A 19,398-nucleotide genomic window follows, 5' to 3' on the forward strand; every position below is an offset into this window, starting at 1 on the left:
ATTTTTTTTTTTTTTAAATATATGTACACTACTATTTTTTACCATCAACTTATATCAGCTGAAAATATTCCAGCTGACATCTTAGTTTACCAAAGAATCACGTCCTGATAGTCATCTAGAAAAGCACATCTTCTAATTAACACATGCAATGGTGAAAGATGCTGTCAGTAGTCAATTTCTACCAATTTCCAGGGTGACCTCCTGTGTCTCCAATTGTAGGAATGAAATAACGCTTGTTCACCCTCCACACACAATGTCTCAAACACAGGCATTTGAGAAACTTGACATTCTCTTTAAGACGTCATTGTTTTGCTATCATAAAGCTGGAGGAAATATTCAAACCTGCATTACTGAATGACTCAGAATTTCTATCCCAGGTATTGTTAGGAACTGTACAAGATGTAGCCTTAAGTCCATGATCATCCAGGACTTTCACCGGCACAGACACGAGCACAAGGCCTTCATGGGAGAAAGACACAGATAAGGTAGCAGGCCAAAGCCATCAACAATTCATCCTCCTGTGGCAGTATCTATGTTTAATTACCAATTGCAGGCTGTGCCATTTACTGCGCCACAGCTCCTACTAGCACACTGCTGAGGAAATTGAATCTATGGAGAAACCTAGTTGTATTCTTGTACAGAAGTTAGGTTGCTTCATTAACAAAGGCAAACGAAACCAAACCACTCAATATAACATTTTCTTTCAAAATACCTGTTGTTTTTGCAGCTTCCTAACAAAAATCACCAAACCCACACCACACCCTGTTAGATGAGACTCCTCATCTAACTCCTTGTCTTTGAGTCCACTGCTCATAACTGTAACGGTTTGTCCAGCAACCGCCTGGGCATTTTTTTTAGACAAAAGAGGAATCCGGAAGGCAAGTATGGAAGACAAGATGAAACAGAAGTGTGAGACACCGTACACCTGACCACTAGAACTACATCAGGCCAGCTCAATGCTTAAGAGCCCATTAGGATCATGTCTGGGTGGGTTTTCTGTTTTTCCTTTAAAAAATATACAGGAAAGATTGATACTTCATAAAAATTTTCTATAAAACCCAAGAACTTCCCGGGTGCTTGCACACGTGTGTGTGTGTGCATACATGTACACGAATGAACAAAACATTATAGCATTACCTCTCCCTCGTTTTTTGTTTGGTCCCAGCTCTTCTTCATCCTCTGTCATTGTGTCCATGTCTTGCTCTTTACGTTCAGCTTCTTTGCTCTCTGTACTAGTATCAAGGTCTTCCCGTTCCTCCTCCCTGACACAATAAAATAAAAGTAGCTAAGTGATCAGCCATGTATTAAAAGCTGAACGGAACGAAAAAAAATACACACTAGAATACGGCATCTTCTATACAAACAGTATTTACATTTCAGAAATATTTAAGCTACTTAAAGACCTATAATCCTTTTTAAAAATAAACTTCCAAGTCATAGAATGTATTAAAATCCAGCAGAAACCCACTAAACTATAAATGGGAAGTTTCATATTAAAGATTAAAGCCTGCTCTTTGCTATTCACTCTTTCATTTGAAGAGCATTAATATAATCAGATCCTTTCTGGAGACATCTTAGTGAAGTTCTACTGACCTGAATTATTTTTTCATGACTAAAAAAATGTGTTTCCTCCTCAAAATGTATACCATTTTATAAAACGCTTATTACACATTTCCCCCTTATCTAGCAAATACAATTAAAAACCTACAGAACTACACACAACCATTAAAGGGTAACTTGGGTTTTCTTCAATTACAGCTCCAAAAACATAGCACAAATCTGTCTTTGGCCCATGCTCACCTTTTGCTAGCAGATTTATTTAACTAACTCCCTTTCTCAAGCAGGTAAAGATACAGTGTTGTATACACACTTTGCTTTTTTTCTGGAATCATATACAGATGCCTGTGCATGAATCTTATCACCTGAAACCATACAGTTTTATTAATAGAACAAAAAACCTTGATTTTATGGAAATCATCTGAGATAACACAGCATTTTTTTAAAATGCTATTAAATTTGATTCATAAACTGTTATGTAAGGTCAGTATTATCTAGCTCAGATCAATTCCTCAAATTAGAAAACAAACTAGAATGGTCTGTTATGAAGATACTCACAGATAAGAAATAAATGCAAGACAAAAAGTAATGCAAAAAACCCCCCAACAAATTAGATTTTGTAAATTTCTCATCAGCTGGTAAAATTATGAGTACAATAAAAGTTGATTTAAAAAAAAAAAAATCACTTTCATAAAGCAATTCCACTAGGAAGAAAAATAAAATCAACGGTAAGGGCTATATATTTAAATATAACTTCATATATGATCACATCAGGGAAAATTACATAGGTAAGGTCTGGGCACATAACTGAAGTGCTGTATCATATGTGTCACAGTAATACTATGTATCATACCCAAGAGGTACTTCGACAGCAGGATTTCTTTGCTCCTCTTCCTTCAGCTTTTCTTGTTTCTCTTTCATTTTTAACTCTTGTTCTTTTAACCTTTCTTCTTTCCTCTTACGTATCCTAATAAAAAGAATATAGAAAACCAGTTGCAATTCATCTAGTATCTGAGCTGGCTACATCTTTGTTCTTTTATACTACCGCATCATCTAAAAATAACAGTAACATGGGAAAGGACAACGCTTAGCACAATAAAGTTTCACTCCTAGGGTCTCAAGAAAACAGTATAAAACAAACACTGCTATTTTTTCTCACATGCCTTTCGAAATTGGGGAATTAATCTAATTTGTAGCAACAAAATTTAGCTTTCCATATCCTGGTTTTACCTTGCTGCTGCCGCCTCTCGTTCTTTGCGATGCTGTTCTGCCTTTAATTCTCTGAACTCCTGTTTTGCCTGTCGTAACACGTCAACAGAGTCCTCAATGAAATCTCGAGTGGAGACGAGAGTCAGAAGTTTCCCACAGAGGGCATGAAGGATCTTCATCTTTTCTCCTAATAAAATTCAGACCAATTTTTATATTTCATCATACAATTGATAAATAAGCCTTAATGGTACACACTCCAGACTGAAGATGGGTTCTCACTCAAGAAAAAGCAAACAAACATTATTAGTGCACCAGCTGCACTTGCAGAGAGGTATTTCCTGAAATACCTGCTTTGCTCAGAGATGCAAGCCTTCTTTCATGATTTATTAACTTTTACATAAAACGTAATCTTCAAAACTGAGATAAAGGAACAGCAAATAATAGTTTTTTCTCCATTTCCAAATAACAAACAAAAGAGCCAAACCAGAACAGTAATAAAAAGCAGGAGATCAATCAAATACTCAGATGCTTCTCCCAGAGAGATTCCCTTCTGCAAGTAAAACCGACTTTTTTTTTTTTTTTTTAAACGGTATTTTAAAAAACTCCTCAGAACTAATGAGACTGCCTTGCTCCACCTATCTCTGATCTGGTGGGATCTGCTGCTTGTCGGGGCTGGAGCACAGGGGGTGGTTTAGGTGACCTCCAGAGGTCCTTTCCAACTTAAATTATTCTATAATACAGCACATTTTGACCATCATTGATCTGAAGCAGTTATAAATCTGATCATTTGATGAGCAATCTAATCACCTCTAACATTTACTGTCCTTTATTACCTGGCAACAAATCATACACTGAGGTACTTGAAAGTTTCTTCAGGAGACCAGGATTACTCAATCTCAGTTCCATGCAAGCATCATCAGTAGCATCAAACCCTCCTCGTTTCTGGTAACGGTATTTTGCATTGGCTGATGTTACATCAGCACCCGACGCTAGAATGTGAAGTCTGAGAATCTCAGAGAGAGTGCAGCTATCAAGATCCAAGTTTTTCAAATTGCAGCCTACAGTTGAGAAGAGTGAACAGTTATTTTATATAGATACTTAAATTCATATAAACATTAAAAATGTGCTTTAAAATACAGAGCAAAATAAGAACAGTAACAAAACAAGAAGTGAAACCCACACATACCCTGATGTAACTGGGGCCATGCAGCTGCCAAAGTTGCAACTGCAGACAGTGCAGATTTTGTGGGGTCTGCATCTTCATCCAAAGCCTCTGTTAAATCTTTAAGGAAATAAACACTTTATTCTAGTGCAAATTAAAACTTGTACTGTGGAGGGGAGGAAAGCAAGCCATTTTTTTAAAGTTGCAGACAAAGCGAAGGGGGCCAATATTTACAAAAGCATCAATGTATTCAAAACTCAATTCAACATCCAAATTAAAATTTACACATCTTTAGATGCAACTAAAAATCCAACTAAAAGTTAAGGACATGCACCACATGCTACACTGTTTTCCCTATATAGAAGCTCTTAAAGCAACCCCAATGCACAGAACATGCACAATGGCAACATAAAAACAGAAACAAATCCGTAAACACACTTGAAAGCTAAAGCAAATAATGCAAGAACACTCGTATTCTATCATTATTTTGTTTTTAGGAAAGACCACCTAAACCAATCAGATACTGATTATCACCATTCCCTTTATACTTTTAATCTGTAACTTAGATATAGCCTTACTGTTCTGCACAAATACAATTACTAAGGCATGACAAAAAAAAATTATATTTCACCAAAGCAAGCACCTGCACTTAATGAGGAGCATCACACATCAGCAAACTGACCAAGGAAGCAGAGCAGTGAAAGGGAGAAATGGCAGAATTCCTGTTTCTTAGACAAGTTTCCTTAGCACTTACAGGTATTTCTCCAGAGGGCTGGCAGAATTCTTTCAGCCTTGTATACTGTTTCAACAATTTCACTTTATTAAAGTCCAAATCACTAAGCAGTTAAAAGTCACCAAGTCATTAAACAGCCACAAATCCAAACTAAGGCTATGTAAAAAAACAAATCCACAACAGAGTCTTGTATGATGATTGATGTTCTTTGAAAACTGTCACCCAAACATTGCAAAATTAACCTCCACACCTCTCCTCTCACTGTATCTGCGTAACAGGGTTTGAGAAAGTATTATGCACACCAAAATCCCACATCCACAGTGTCTTCTATTGCAGAAACACTGCCTGTACAGAATTTAAGTGAGCAAAAATGCTGACTACTACTAGCTTGGTTCACCAGATTTACAAAGCTGAGAACATGTAGTTCTTTTACAGGAAAGAAGATGTCTAAACAAGAGTGACAAGAAATGAAAGTTCAAAGGCAAGTAAAAGATAAAGTGCTCTGCCCACAGCTCTGCTGAACTACAAGTGAAATAGCAGATTTTTGCAACTGCCAGCCCCATACAATCAAATTAAAATACAAAAGTTACGTCACATTTTTTGTGATCAGTTCTATGAATAATTAAGAATCTAATCAACTATTCTGTGATTACCTCATAATGGAATCCTTGCTTATATTGTCCAAGCAAGGCTCTCAGTTGTTAAAAAAAAAAAGTTTAATTGCTAAATTCAACGGTAATTAAAATACAGTCTATATTTGTTAACTTCGTATCAAATCTGTAACTTTATTCAATTAAGAAGAGCAACCTCTATTGCTTAAGATAGTGTGCATGTTTTATATAAAAGGCATTTTATAAATCAAACATAAATCTTAAGCATGAGAATACACAGTCTTCAAGGGAGGAATTAAAAGAGCCTTCCGGTACCTCACGCATCTGCCTTTCAGTAGAACCACAGGATTCACTTGACCTCAAACTGGGAGGGGTCTTACGTTCCCATCTACCTCTAATGAAATACAAGATCAGCATGAAGGGCGAAAGCTTCTCCTTTAACTAGTCGGCAGTCTGGCAGTCCATAAACACAGGACACACTGGACTGGACAACAGCACAGTGACAATGTTTGCCTTCCCTTTCCACCAAGCACCACAGAGGGTGAAAGAATTGGGAGAAGTCTTAGACCTCAGATTCAAAACACAGAAGTTACATAGCAACAGTAACATATTAAAATATTTTCAAGGCTCCCAGTCTGGTGCTTCTTTCTACCTCCTCACACTAACACACAGTTTTGAGAGACCATCATTAGATCCTCAATGAGCATAAGAAAGCAGTCAGACCAGTTCTCTGGTCCACAGTGAGGCTTTATAAATAACTGAGCTGAAATAAATAGGCAGAAGCACCTTGCAAGGGCATTAAAAACCCAAATTGTGCAAGGGCAATATACAAAATACTGTAAATTTGTGTTATTGACAAACTCTTTCCAAAGCACTAGGTAGAGTGCTCTCTGGAATGAGGCTTAGAGCATTCACAGACCATCGATCAAACCACTGAGTTGCCTGAACACAGAAGAGAAACAGGTGACTAAGGACGAAAATACATATATAACGTCCCAGACCACATAAATTTGGAACCAAGCCTGCAGTTCCTATCAGTGTTTAGTGTACAACAAATGCCTCTGAAACCGTGGGCAACTTCAGCCATAGAGTGAAGAGCAAAGGCAGAGTAACTGTGAGAGGTTGAGAGAGGTTCTCCTCCCCCTCTACTCTGCCCTGGTGAGACCGCATCTGGAATATTGTGTCCAGTTCTGGGCCCCTCAGTTCAAGAAGGACAGGGAACTGCTGGAGAGAGTCCAGTGCAGAGCAACGAAGATGATTAAGGGAGTGGAGCATCTTCCTTATGAGGAAAGGCTGAAGGAGCTGGGTCTCTTTAGCGTGGAGGAGACTGAGGGGTGACCTCATTAATGTTTATAAATATATAAAAGGTGAGTGTCACGAGGATGGAGCCAGGCTCTTCTCAGTGACAACCAATGATAGGACAAAGGGCAATGGGTACAAATGGGAACACAAGAGGTTCCACTTACTGAGAAGTTTCTTCTGACATTTAAGGGTTAACAGAACACTGGAACAGGCTGCCCAGGGAGGTTGTGCAGTCTTCTTCTCTGGAGACATTCAAAACCCACCTGGATACATTCCTGTGTAACCTCATCTAGGTGTTCCTGCTCTGGCAGGGGGACTGGACTAGACGATCTTTTGAGTTTCCTTCTAATCCCTAACATTCTGTGATTCTGCGAAAAACACAGATGGCAGAACCTAGGAGTTGTGGATGCACACCAAGTCTTGACAAACAATGAACATAAAATTCTTCATTTTAACTGTGCTGGGGATTTTTAGTTTTTAATCTAGTCAGGTCCAGATTTTTTTTATAGCTACAGATAAAGACCTTTGAGAAGATTTAAGAAATTGCTTTGTTTCTTGACCCTCAGGAGAAACATCTAACAGTGCTATAGGAAGAGGTAGAAGGTGACAAAGTTTCGCCTTCACCGCCAAAACATAAGCAGTGCTGTTAAAAAGCTTATTATGCTTTGTTGGATACAACTGTAGTGACAATGAGCTTGTTTTTTCTCTATTTCCCCGCCTCGATCCCACCCTCCATGCCCAGTTTAAAGCTTTAATTTCAGTTAAAAGAGAAAAAACAAGTCAATTTGCATACAATATCCATGCATAATAAGACAAGGTTAAATAAAGAATGCCATAAATCATGCAGTTTAAAGTTAATTCCAGTGGCATTTCAGTTTTTCAGCAGTAAAATTAAGTATCTGACCTTTGGTCTCAGCATCAGCTATTTGATCTTTGGCCACTTCCTCTTCCTCTTCGGCCATTGCCTGAAAGATGGCAGTCAGGAAGAAAAACAGCAATTCACATAGTGGGCCTTCAGTGTCATTTCCTACAAGAGCTTCCTCTAAAACTTCTGTGAATAAAGTTTAAGAAGCGTCACTTTTACCGCAAAGTTGGAAACTGTTTTCGCTCTTCAGTGCATAATTTTTTTTTTTTTTCCTTCAGGTATGATAATCAAGTTACTGTTCCATAACTTATTACAAATATTCCTAAAGTGATTCTGTCAGGAAGAGTGCTGACAAAACAACATTATTTTCTTAATATTTAACTGCAAGAGTAAAGTACAAGTAGACATTTTAATACGTAGATTAATAGCTTCTACATTTAAATTAATTTTGATTTTATAAACACTGCAGAAGTTGACTGTGAAAAGTGGATTTATATGCATGTGTAAGCACCAACATTAAAGCTGTACAGAAAAAATTTCAGCACTAGTACTTGCGTGCACATAAGATATTTGGTTGGATGATAGAAGAAGGGGCATAACAAAATTTGGGTACCCTGCCACATAAACAACAACTTGCCTAGAGTCACTCCTTCAGGAAATTCATCTTGAAGATCAAAAAGTTCCCCAAAAGCATATAAAAACTCCAAAACCATCAGAGCATCACCAAAGATCTCAGGAGGAAGTCTCGTCTTCACTGGCATTGGAACAGGAAGTTCCTGTAATCCAAATGGGACAACTTAATATTGCATTTGGTTTTTGTAGAGTACACAAGTGATTGAAACTAGCCTATGATTTTAAGGAGTGTATCTGTTTGGTTTCTTTACATTTTACTAAAAACAGTTCTGCAAGACATGTAATCAATTATTATGGTAACATCTGTGGTAGTACTGACTTTAAAAACTGAAGAGCAGGCAACATAGACATAAATCTTGAGAGAAAAGTTGATTAACATTTGAGAAGCTGAATTATTTTGTATCTTCCTTTAAAGGAACTGAAATGCACTACAAATCAAGAACACTGGCTGTCAAGATTTTTCCTTTAAACCTGCATTATTTCACAAGAGTTTTGAATTTAATTTTGGTGGAACTGTCCAGACAAGCAAAAATAAACATACTCTTTTAAAAGTTACTCATTATTGCTTGCAAAGACAAGCAAACAAAACCCCATCACATTCACATAAAACCACACCCATCTAATACTAGGATATGCAAGATCATGTCTAATGAGTGAGTGTTCTGGTACTTGGGGTTTTATGTTGGTGAGGCAGTTACGAAAAACATTTTAAAGAGAGCTCATGTAACCATAAGACAAGACCACTGAACAGAGACACCACCTCCAAATCTCACACAACAGTGTTTACTAACACTGAGTTTGACTTTCAAATTAGTATCTTGATGTAACTCTTCAAGATTTGTCTTCACTTAACATTTCTTAGCAATTTCCAGAAGGATGGCTCCTTTCCACAATGATGGCAGTTCACAAACATTAACAAGGAGAACGCCAAATACTGTGCTTTGAGAAGAACACAGTAAGGTATTTCACACATTTCCTGAAAATGGATTTTTTTAAAAGCAGTAGACAGGTGGATCTTCTTGCTTCCTCATCTACACCCATCTGTATTCATATTCTTGTCAATTTTGACTGCAGTGATGACACTACTTTCCCACCACTCCCTGTTTCTTTTCCAGTTGAAACACCGCAGCACTATTTTGCAGAGCTACCTCTCATTTTGACCAAGTTATTCCCTTTCTTCAGTTTCCTCTTTTCTCTACGCAGCTAAGAGGTTTTCCTCACATATTCAAGGGCCTATGCAGCTCTCCTTGCAAATATATTCATTATTGTAGTCCTCCCTTGTCCTCTTTGCACTTCTGTCATGTTTCCCTGTGTATCTCAAATAAACCTCCGTCCTTGCATTTGACAGTTTTCCCTCCTTTCACTATCCCCTGTGGCAACAAATCATAATAAAGTGTACATAAATGTGTAACGCTAGACAATCTTCCATTATGTACAGCCACACTATATTCTTGTTTAGAACATTAAGTTCTTTTGGACATAAATTCTTGTTATTTTCTCTAGGTTTCTAGGATCATTCAGGAAGATGCTCGTTAAGCAAGGATACTGTCAGAGTTTAAATCAAAAGAATGCCACAGAGAGTAACAAGCTAATGTCCTTTCTACATTTTGCAGGCAAAAATTTGGTTTCTTCACTACTCAAATCTTTTAAGTAACTTGGGTTTATTCTAGGTGAGACCATGTTGTACATTTAGCAGAAGAGTCAGGCATGCTGAATACCTTCCACTCAGTAACATCAGCATTTTAAAGATATATCTGTTCTATGTTAAGACTGAGAACAGCCTGTAAAGATTTTCTGGAGGGTGAAAATACAGATGCAGGTGATCCTTTTAGCATCGGCACTGGGAAATATTACACGACTGCAGGTGATTCACAACCCCGAGTATTCAGATCAGATCTAGATCTGCCTCTACATTAGGCACCCTGTAAAGAATAAGATTGAGCTACTCCAAATTCAATCATACCTTAAGATCATCACACTCCATATCTTCCCTAGGTTTACTCCACTGTTTCAGGTATTCCACATATTTTCTTTTTTCTTCACGCAGCTTCTCTCTTTCCTGAAAGAGAGAGTCACAATTGTATTTGATATGGTCAGATCTATACTATAGTTTCTAGAACTGTCTCCTTTATGATTTCAATCACACTGAAGAAAAAAAAGAAACCATTTTTAATTAGAACGATTTTTTTTTTTTATAAGAAGATACTGGCAAAAATGTTTTGAAGTAAACTCTGGTAATACTTCATTGAATTAGACACGTTTGTGTTTGGTTGGTTTATTTCTTTTGTTGTTGTGGTGGGGTTTTTTGCTTTTGTTTGTTTTTAATGGAAGTGGCTGAGGGAAATAAAAAAAACCAAAACTAAAACTAAGAGTATTTATTAAAAGTTGCCACAAAAAAGACCATCAAAATTGATCGTGGATGTGGCTGTGGTGAAATATAGTGGAATAAATAATTTCTTCACATTCAGAATGACAAAATTCCAATTCAAAGAGAAACCACATGGAAACCCACAACCATTTAATAAGCTGTGAATCTGATGCAGTACAGTCTCTAACAATTAAGTAGAAGACAACCATCAAATCAAATCCTGTCAGGCATCATTGGCAAAAAACTCCCACCCCACACCATTAATTCAGAATTATGTTCAAAGTGAACTGTTCGTGAACTAAAATTATATAGAAAATATTATCCAGAAATACAAATCTGTAGTCATATAACTGCCTATTCTTCAAAAGTGCATTTCTATGAACTGAAAACAGTTCATGGAAAATAACTTGAAGCAGACAGCAACTAAGAAACAAACTAGAAAGACATTATCTTGTTCCTATATGAAACACATAAACTGCAAATGCATTACTTTTTCCTTTTCTATTTTGAGTCTCTCTTTCTCTTCTTTCTTCTTCATCCTTTCTTCTTCCACAATCTTCTTTAATTCTTCTCTCTTTTTTTCCTTATCTTCTTTTTCCTTTTTCCTAGCTTCTATAGCATTTGCCTTCTCTCGTTTTAATTTAGCTTTTTCAAAAGCTATAAAGGAAAAAAACAAACAGTTATTTTTCTTTTATAAAATGTCAATTTTATCTAACTGTGCTAAACAAACTAGTCTTTTTATAATTACTATATGAAAAAAGATATTGTTATGACAATTCAATTGCTTCTATGCCAACTAGAAATTCAATCACTTGAAAGTTCTTCAGAGAACCAGAATTTTAAGCCTAAGTATTACAGATGTTTTACAAGGTTGTCATCACGGTAATAAAGTCAACTTTCTCTGTTTTTATACGTATACAGAAGTTTACTACTTGTGCATTGTTTTCTATCAAGTGACCTATAAAGATGAGAATCGATTCCAACTGCATATAATTACACCAACATAATTAGTAATGACTGCCTAATAAAAGCATGTCACAACTAGGTGTGGCATATAACCATGAAATATTTGTGATAGTAAAAACCTTTACATAAGTGATCTTTACATACATTAATTACTGAAAAGCCAATACATTTGAAACCTACTAAGTATTTCAGTGGCTTTTGTGCAAGTTTTACTTCTGCTACACAGTTTAAGATTAACTTTAATTGGTAAAAAAAATGTTCTTGCCTGAGGAGATCAGAATTCTTTGCAGTTGTCTACAGAAGAACAGCAGGATACAAATTTCCACTTTCTGTGACAGACAATGTCTGTCAATGTACACACACACTAACAAATAAAAGGGTATCAGGGGGCTTCCCATTTTAATTGAATAAACAAGAGAGCTAAAATCATGAGTGAAGAAAATGAAAAAAGATCCTTCTGTTACCAAGAGGATGGCACTCAAAGATTTGGATTACATTTTCCTATAAAGTTCTGAAAATGGGTTAGATTGTTTCTACAGATAGCTACTGTACATACCAGTGACAGCTCTCACCCAGCAAACAACAGCAGTAAAGCTGAGCCCTGTAGTCTTCTACATACTAAGCAGGCTGATTGTTCAAGGTACTTGGTATTTTGCTACCTTTTCACATAATCAGTGAAGTACTATAGCAGCTCTTTATAACACACTTTATGAATGTCAGTAATTGTAATTCCAATTAAACAACATTTACAGGTTAAAAGTTTAAATTAGTATTCTATTACATTAATATAGTATATTTGAAAGTGTACTTTTAAAGCTCATTGTATGGATGGTACCATACTTTTTAAACAACCAGTATAATGTGGTGCGGGTTTCAAATAAAAAAACCTGCACCTTAAAAACAAAAAATATTTTAAAAGAAGAAGGTTTATAATCATGGGCCAACATTGGGCCAAAAATGAACAACACAGAACGCTTGACACCATGGTATTTTTTTGATTATGACTTCTTATTTGATGCACCTATCATAATTTTTTGTCCCCAGCAAAGAACAGAAAGCATTTACAAAGTCTGAATATCAACATGCTCTGACAGCTTTCTAGTGAGGTGGCAGAAAATACAAAGAACACATTTGGATCTCCATGTCATGCAACTTATTTCAGGGCTGGTTGCTTTTTCATTGTCATTTCATTTTCAAAGCTGTGGGGGTTTGGGGTACAACAGCATAACACAAAGTTAAAATTAAGCTAGAATGTGTCTTAACTAGTCTTCTAGAAGCTGCAGTTAATGCCACACACAAAAAAAGCAGCTCTGACATTCATGAGTGATTACCTTGTTCTGTGTTGTCCATTCCACCACGTAAACAGGTGGCGATGCTGGTTGTGCAGAAAAGTGGATGCACAGGTTTAGTGGAGCCCATTAAGCCCCAGTGTCCCCATCTCCTAAGAAAAGGCCCTAAGCAGTCTCAGACAACTTTGCAGTTACTTAAGAAGATGTTGGACTAGATAATTTCCAGGCACTCCTGCCATCATAAAATATTCTGTGATAATGGAAACAAGTAGTAGAAACCAGAAGTCCACTGAAACATTTCCACAGATGAAACTCTTTTGTTAGGAAGGACATCAGTGCTTGCAATCCAGAAGAACATCTCCTTGTCTGAGCTTTGTCTCCTCAAGAAGATGCACCAGTTCATCTAGTTAAATCCATGCAAAAGGTATGTGGGCCCCCTTACTTCATTTGAAATAAAGTTTAAATAGATCAGAAGCAGGACAAAACTAAGCCAAAATAATTCCATCAGTCCAAAATAAAAACCTCAAGTGATTTGTGCTCTCTTAACTGGAAAAATTTGTAAACAGATTGTAAGTAATCTTGCAGAACATTTAGACATATCTTAGATATCTACCCATAGACATCTCCAGAAGGACTCAAGATTTGCTTAAGGATTATTACGGGTTTAAAAAGCATTGTAGTTCTTTTAAATTTTGATGTAGTTTTTCCATTTATGGATTGTCTTCATACAACAGATTGATTTTTGTTAAATGCTCATGTTTTGATATACATTCAGCTGGTAAAATTTATAGATGACTTTAGAATCCAAATTTCTGCAAGTATTTTGCTCTTTATCTGAGACAGAAATCAACATAGCTGGACCACAAGCCTCCTACGTTTCCCGACTTTAGAAAACTAATAAATAAATAAATAATCCAGGAGACAAGCATTCTAATTACTGAAAGCAGCACTTTGCAATAGTGCTCTGGCACTGCACTCTTGTGACATTTTCCCTTTGACAGGTACAACCCCAAAAGTACTCTAATTATGGCATGCTCTTGGACCTGCAAAAATTGGTTCTACTAGTCATAGGACTAAACCTCAACTTACCCATGGCCTGCATATCTTCTTTTTGCTTCTGGAATCTTGTCTTTTCCCTTGGTACTTTATTTTTGTTTCCTTGGGTATTTTGTTTAGCAGTAATTTCATCCTCCTGATCGAGAATTCGGAGGGGGAGTGGAAAGAAAGAACATAATATCTACAGTGAAATGACTAGAAACAGATATTCCAAATTTTTCAACAGTTCTCTAAAACAAGAATAAAAACAGGCTGTAAGAGTTTCCCACAAACATACTACAGACCCAGAGATCCTGCCTAATGGTGGGGAGGAGGGGAGAAAATCCAAAACTTTTCTGCCAGCTTTCTTTTTAAATAAAGCAGTTTAGAGCACTAAGCTTTGCTGTGTTTAAATACAGGCAAGTAACATAACTGTATCTGAGATCAAGTCACATACGTGTATCTAGGAGTACCAATTAGAGGTTTTTAGCAAATTATTTATTAATTGTTCCAAGAAGGGACAAGTACTGCATGTAACTTCACAACACACCAAAAAGCTAGTTTCTTGGTGGGATCACAAAAATATGAAAGATAAAAATAAGAAGATAACACATCAGTTATTGTCCCTTCTACCAGCTGAACTGTAAAGCAATCTACTTTAATAGCAATTATGTAACATATCCCAATTCATCCTCAAAGTAAAAAAGTATAACATCAAACTTGCATTCCAACTATTCTGAAAGTTCAGAGAAAATGGAATAACTCAAAAGACTACATTGAAGTGTCTTCATCTGGAATTAAAAATGTCATTACTCACAAGACTAGCAGATGCCCTCTTTGGGGGTCTCCCTCGCCGTCTGCTTGCGGGACTGAAGACAAATGTAGGTGGGTCATCAGGAAAGAAGTAGGAGAAATTTTGTTCTGCTAGATTATATTTTGCAATTGATGTTGCCTTAGTAAGAGAGAGAAAGCACATATAAATTGCTAAATTCTTACCTTTTCATAAGCATAAGCTAATGAATGAATCATTAACTCGCAAAAAAAAAAAGACAAAGTAACTAGATTTACAATTAGTTAGCTTAGGATAAGAAATAAAACTCTGAAAAAGTGTAAGTGTAGAGTTAATCCACAAAAGTGGATTATAATGTAAGCAGCACACATCTGGAAATAGAATTTGGCAAGATTTTATTTCTTTAGATGCCTTTTTGCAAACACAGCTGGACAGAGTCTTCCTAGCAAGTTACTGAAATATGTTGAGAATTACTTTTGACAGAGAAAACTGGAAAATAAATTTACTGAAGAATCATATGATTCTCTACCATACTTTAATTGTTCTGGAGGAGAAGAAAATTTATTATTTCTCTCATTCTTAATTGTCAAAATTTCTTTTAAAGTCAGCTTTAACCTGGTGACTTCAGGAACTCTACCCTTATGAAGTGATACAGATGAGGACACACAGGAGATAACCCAAACAGGACATGTTCACGTAACTGCTGAAATGCAAGGCAATCAGCAGGGGAACAAGGAGATACTCTTTTTGTTGGGGCATTTGTGGAGTAAGACAAACACACACATATAGAATATAATAATTTTCCTGAGGCACCAGAAAGCATCACTAAAAGATCACTACACCCAGCTCACTGTATCATATCAAGGACAACATAATTGCTAACTAGCTCAAGGAAGGTGGTGGTTTATCCCTTTCAGATCTATTTTCTTCTATTTCCACTTCCTTAAAAGAGATAGACTTCAAAATTACAAACTTATTCAGAAATTAGTTGGTTCTGTTATTTTCCACAGCTTTCAGAGGCAAGACTGATGCTCTCATCTCTCAGAGCTTCCTTGTGCAGAACGAGCACTTACACAGCTGTACGAGGATTCCTCTTAAACACACACAAAATGCAAGATGTAATAAACAAACATGCTTCCTTCTAAAAACAAGACGAAGATCAAAAGGATTTCAGGGTCAAGGCTGCAATATGCAGTGCAAGGATGCAGGATCTCCTTGTGGTACAGCAAGAGGGGCAAGGGAAATTGCCGCCTGCTTGGCCACCATGGGAGAAGCTGCTCAATTCCTTCAGCACAAGGAAAAAAAATTCTCAGAGTCATACTGCACAGGCTAAGATATGAACTTCAGCTTGAACTAGCACTAAGTATCACCATATATTTCCACAAAAGATGACAAAAATATGCATCTCCAACACCTAAGGCCTCATCAAATGCCCATTCCAGCCACCTGAACTCTTCAGTACTTCTGTCTCACTGAAGACCTGGAGACTTAATACAACCTATAATAAAGTATTTTCCAGCTAAAAGCATTACAAAAGAATATTAGATTACTGTACCAAACCAGAAATAGATAATTTTTATTTGACTTAGGAATACCAGCTGCATACCCTGAAGAATGAAAACAACTTGTGTTAGACTAAGCAAAAATATATTATGTTTTAATAAATAATATTTTTCTAGGTAGAAGCTCCCATTTTTATTTTTGGGACTTTTCTAAACTGGTAGCTAAAGAAGAAATTAAATTCTGCTTCATGTACAGAAAATTTACCATCTTGTTTACAAGAAAAAGTTAACATAAACCTCTTTTTACAGAAAAAGTTGCAGTATTCATTGTTTTATTCTGGAAAAGTCAAATACGAACTCAATACTTACAAAAAGCTAAACTTGATGTCATTTTAAAGAGAGGTTCTGAGTAGCTAGTAGAGAAGAGCAAAAGAAAGACTGAGTAGGGTCAATATTCTATCCCACAAATTATTCCTTCTTATTTACCTTAGTTTTAATGACTCCATCATGTGGTTCACAGTGTTGTTTCAGAAAAAGTTTAAGTCTATCACGGGAAAAGAGATGTTTCCTTCGGCTGTATTAGGAAAGAAAGGTAGCATTATCACTAACATCTTTAATTACTGTTTAAGTACAGTTCACAATATATGCAAAAACACAGGTAACAGATCATGTGACTGACTTTTTTTCTCATTTTCTTAATTATAAATTACATCCTTACTATTGTAATTAACAGCCATTCTTCGCAACCCCAATTCAATTAAAAATTTCCTTATGAACAAAACAAAAGCCAAGAAATACTTAAAAAGTTGGTTATGCATCTGTAATTTTTGTTTTGAAGATCCTGGTATGTCCTCTTTTATACACACATACAAACAAACTCAGCAGCCTACTCATCCCCACTAGATCCTCCAAACATTCCTCTCTGTCGCAGTAGCTTTTAAAATCCCCAAATAAAACTCCAGTCTGATTGTCTCAGAAGAGGGTGGAAGCAAACAAGGGCAACAGGAAAGCAGCACCCACACCTCTCATGGGGGAAGGAAAGGCACACAACTCTCAGGCCAACCAGCGAGCGGAGCACCCTGTGCCACTCCTGCCTACAGGACAGCATCAGCTCCACGTGGTTCCTGGCACCCCAGGGAACCCACGTTACTTCACAGGAAGGAGAAAACCAACTACACAGGTAGGGTTAATGGAAAAACTAATCTGGATTCATGCTGGAACTAAATAATGTGAAATCATTGAAGTTTGGTGTTCCCCACCCCACCCCTCCAGCATCCGGTTTATAAAGTTTCGATGCACAATCTACTCTAAAAATGCATTAACTAAATTCAAGACAAAATTATTTAAGAAGCAAAAACTCTTTGCAGCTTTATATCTTAAAGCAGTCTGATAACCAGTATCTGCTCCACCACTTCCAACCAGTAATATTACCACAGAAGGTTCACAATGCCAATAGTTCATCAGTATTATAGAACAGGGTTCTCAAACTTCATCTATGCCATCAGTCACAGCAGTAGGCACAGGCGTCAGAAGCAACAGCCAACAAAAGCACAGAGGCTTGTAAGGAGTTACTATCTGTGTTAATACTAGTAAAGCTTGGAACCCTTGGCTACAGAAAGCCTGTGAAACACAGTATTTTGTTCCAGTACCTCTAATTAATAGTTCTAACATATTATTTTTAAATGCCATTCATTTGATACCAAAAACATCTTCCAATGACTTACACAACTCACACAGTTATAAACTAGGATTTTAACTGTAATACAGTAATTTTTACCTTAGTTGAGATGCTTTAACAATAACAGTCTCATATAAATCTTTTTTAATAGGTTCTACTTTGTATTTGAACAAAGAAGGATCAATTATGGCTTTCTTCTCCCTAAAAAAATTAAGATGGTTTACAAAGTTAACTACAATCACAAAACATCAGTCTTTTATTGCACACATTTAACATATTTATACACATACATAATGGACCTCTTGAAAATACAAGCCATATTTAACACAGACTGTAACTTCCACTGGTACCAAAGAAGACCTGTTCACTTCTGTCAGCTTTTCTGCCACTAGGTATATTAATAGATTTGCATCAAAGTTCCTGCAAGGAAAAGGAAAAGGGATCGGAGATGTTGGTGTCCTTACCAGTGAGATGGGAGGTGAGAGGAGAAGGAAGAACAAAGGAGGAGATAAGTAATGATACATCCCTGTCCCTCAGAAAATTGTCTGTATTTTGGTCATATCATGACTTGGTATTCCATGATCATCCTCAGATTCAAGATAGGAAAGCTAAAGTAATGAGGGCTATCACTAGGAATTTCTTCATAGTGTCAAAGAGAAACTTGTCCCCTCACCATACATACACCCCTGTATTTCCAGCCCGTTAGTCTAACAAGCTATGAAGGTTCCAAACAGATAATGTTCAAATACAAAGTAAAAGGCCAAGTGCCCATGTTATACCAAAAGTAGATTATTTTATACATTTTAATAGATTCTAAACTCAAATACCGTCTGTAATCAAAAGCAGGGCCCAAAGAACAATCAATGGTTAACTCTTGTATCATTAACCTTTACTTTTTAGTTTGAGTAAAATCATTCTCCCACCTTTACTGGATCATGTATAATGGCCTCAACCTAATTCCCAAACAAAGGGGGTTTTTTTCTGCTTAGTTTCTGAGTTTGATTATCCTAAGAAGTTAACATATTCCTGAAATCCTCCTTCATAAATCCAAACTCAAAGTCAAAATTTTACTTAGTGCAGAAGAGGGAGAAAATGATCATCCAGTATATGTAGAAAGCTTTAAAAATTACATAAGATTATCTAGGCACTTTGGCATAAATGTCGTATTATTTTTGTTGTATTGCACTTTATAAAACATTATATCAAATACATAAAAGTTAGCAAAGGTTAGACCCATTTTGCAGCAGAGTCCATACAGCAAGTCTTAACAGGACAGCTCTGACAGACTACCAGATCCCAAGGAAAGAATACAGAATATCTTGAACTTAATAAGTGAAAACTGGAACTGACTCACTCATATTACACTAGTTTCTACCGCACTCAAGCAAATGCACCTGGCAGAGTCTTGCATTTTTTGAATGAGGTTATTCTGAACCACTAACAGATAATAATCTCATCAGCCCCTCTATTACTTTGGTACAGTGACCACACGACCTGGATATAAATTTCTGCTGTCTTGTATTCACAGTATGGTCTTAAGGTAGCTTTACCAAGAAGCTTCTGAGAAACCTTGTCAAGGAGAGGACTATCTATACTATATGGTCTGAGTTTTGCTAGAGCTACCTATATCTTGTGGTATTAATAGAACTAGAAAAACTGCATAGAAGAATACTGATGGTTAGAGAATCAAGAATGCAT

The 19,398-nt window shown here is 36.5% G+C and overlaps 1 protein-coding gene across 5 annotated transcripts in view; it reads right to left on the minus strand.

Annotated features, from left to right (window-relative positions):
* Positions 1-19,398, minus strand: part of BAZ1A (bromodomain adjacent to zinc finger domain 1A) — a 63,847-nt gene that overhangs the window by 21,079 nt on the left and 23,370 nt on the right. For 2 of the 5 annotated variants that reach the window (XM_071809394.1, XM_071809396.1), the window contains 14 exons: positions 17,800-17,901; positions 16,509-16,596; positions 14,548-14,682; positions 13,785-13,887; positions 10,931-11,097; positions 10,036-10,131; positions 8,077-8,215; positions 7,479-7,625; positions 3,953-4,048; positions 3,600-3,824; positions 2,788-2,953; positions 2,411-2,524; positions 1,138-1,262; positions 343-459 (listed from right to left, as the gene is read on the minus strand). In XM_071809394.1, the coding sequence (XP_071665495.1) occupies positions 343-459; positions 1,138-1,262; positions 2,411-2,524; positions 2,788-2,953; positions 3,600-3,824; positions 3,953-4,048; positions 7,479-7,625; positions 8,077-8,215; positions 10,036-10,131; positions 10,931-11,097; positions 13,785-13,887; positions 14,548-14,682; positions 16,509-16,596; positions 17,800-17,901 (1,820 nt within the window). The remainder of the gene's footprint in view (positions 1-342; positions 460-1,137; positions 1,263-2,410; positions 2,525-2,787; positions 2,954-3,599; positions 3,825-3,952; positions 4,049-7,478; positions 7,626-8,076; positions 8,216-10,035; positions 10,132-10,930; positions 11,098-13,784; positions 13,888-14,547; positions 14,683-16,508; positions 16,597-17,799; positions 17,902-19,398) is intronic. The other 3 variants (XM_071809395.1, XM_065839211.2, XM_071809397.1) reach the window with 3 other exon arrangements.

Source organism: Patagioenas fasciata, chromosome 5 (genome assembly GCF_037038585.1).
Source record: "Patagioenas fasciata isolate bPatFas1 chromosome 5, bPatFas1.hap1, whole genome shotgun sequence".
Lineage (NCBI taxonomy): Eukaryota > Metazoa > Chordata > Aves > Columbiformes > Columbidae > Patagioenas > Patagioenas fasciata.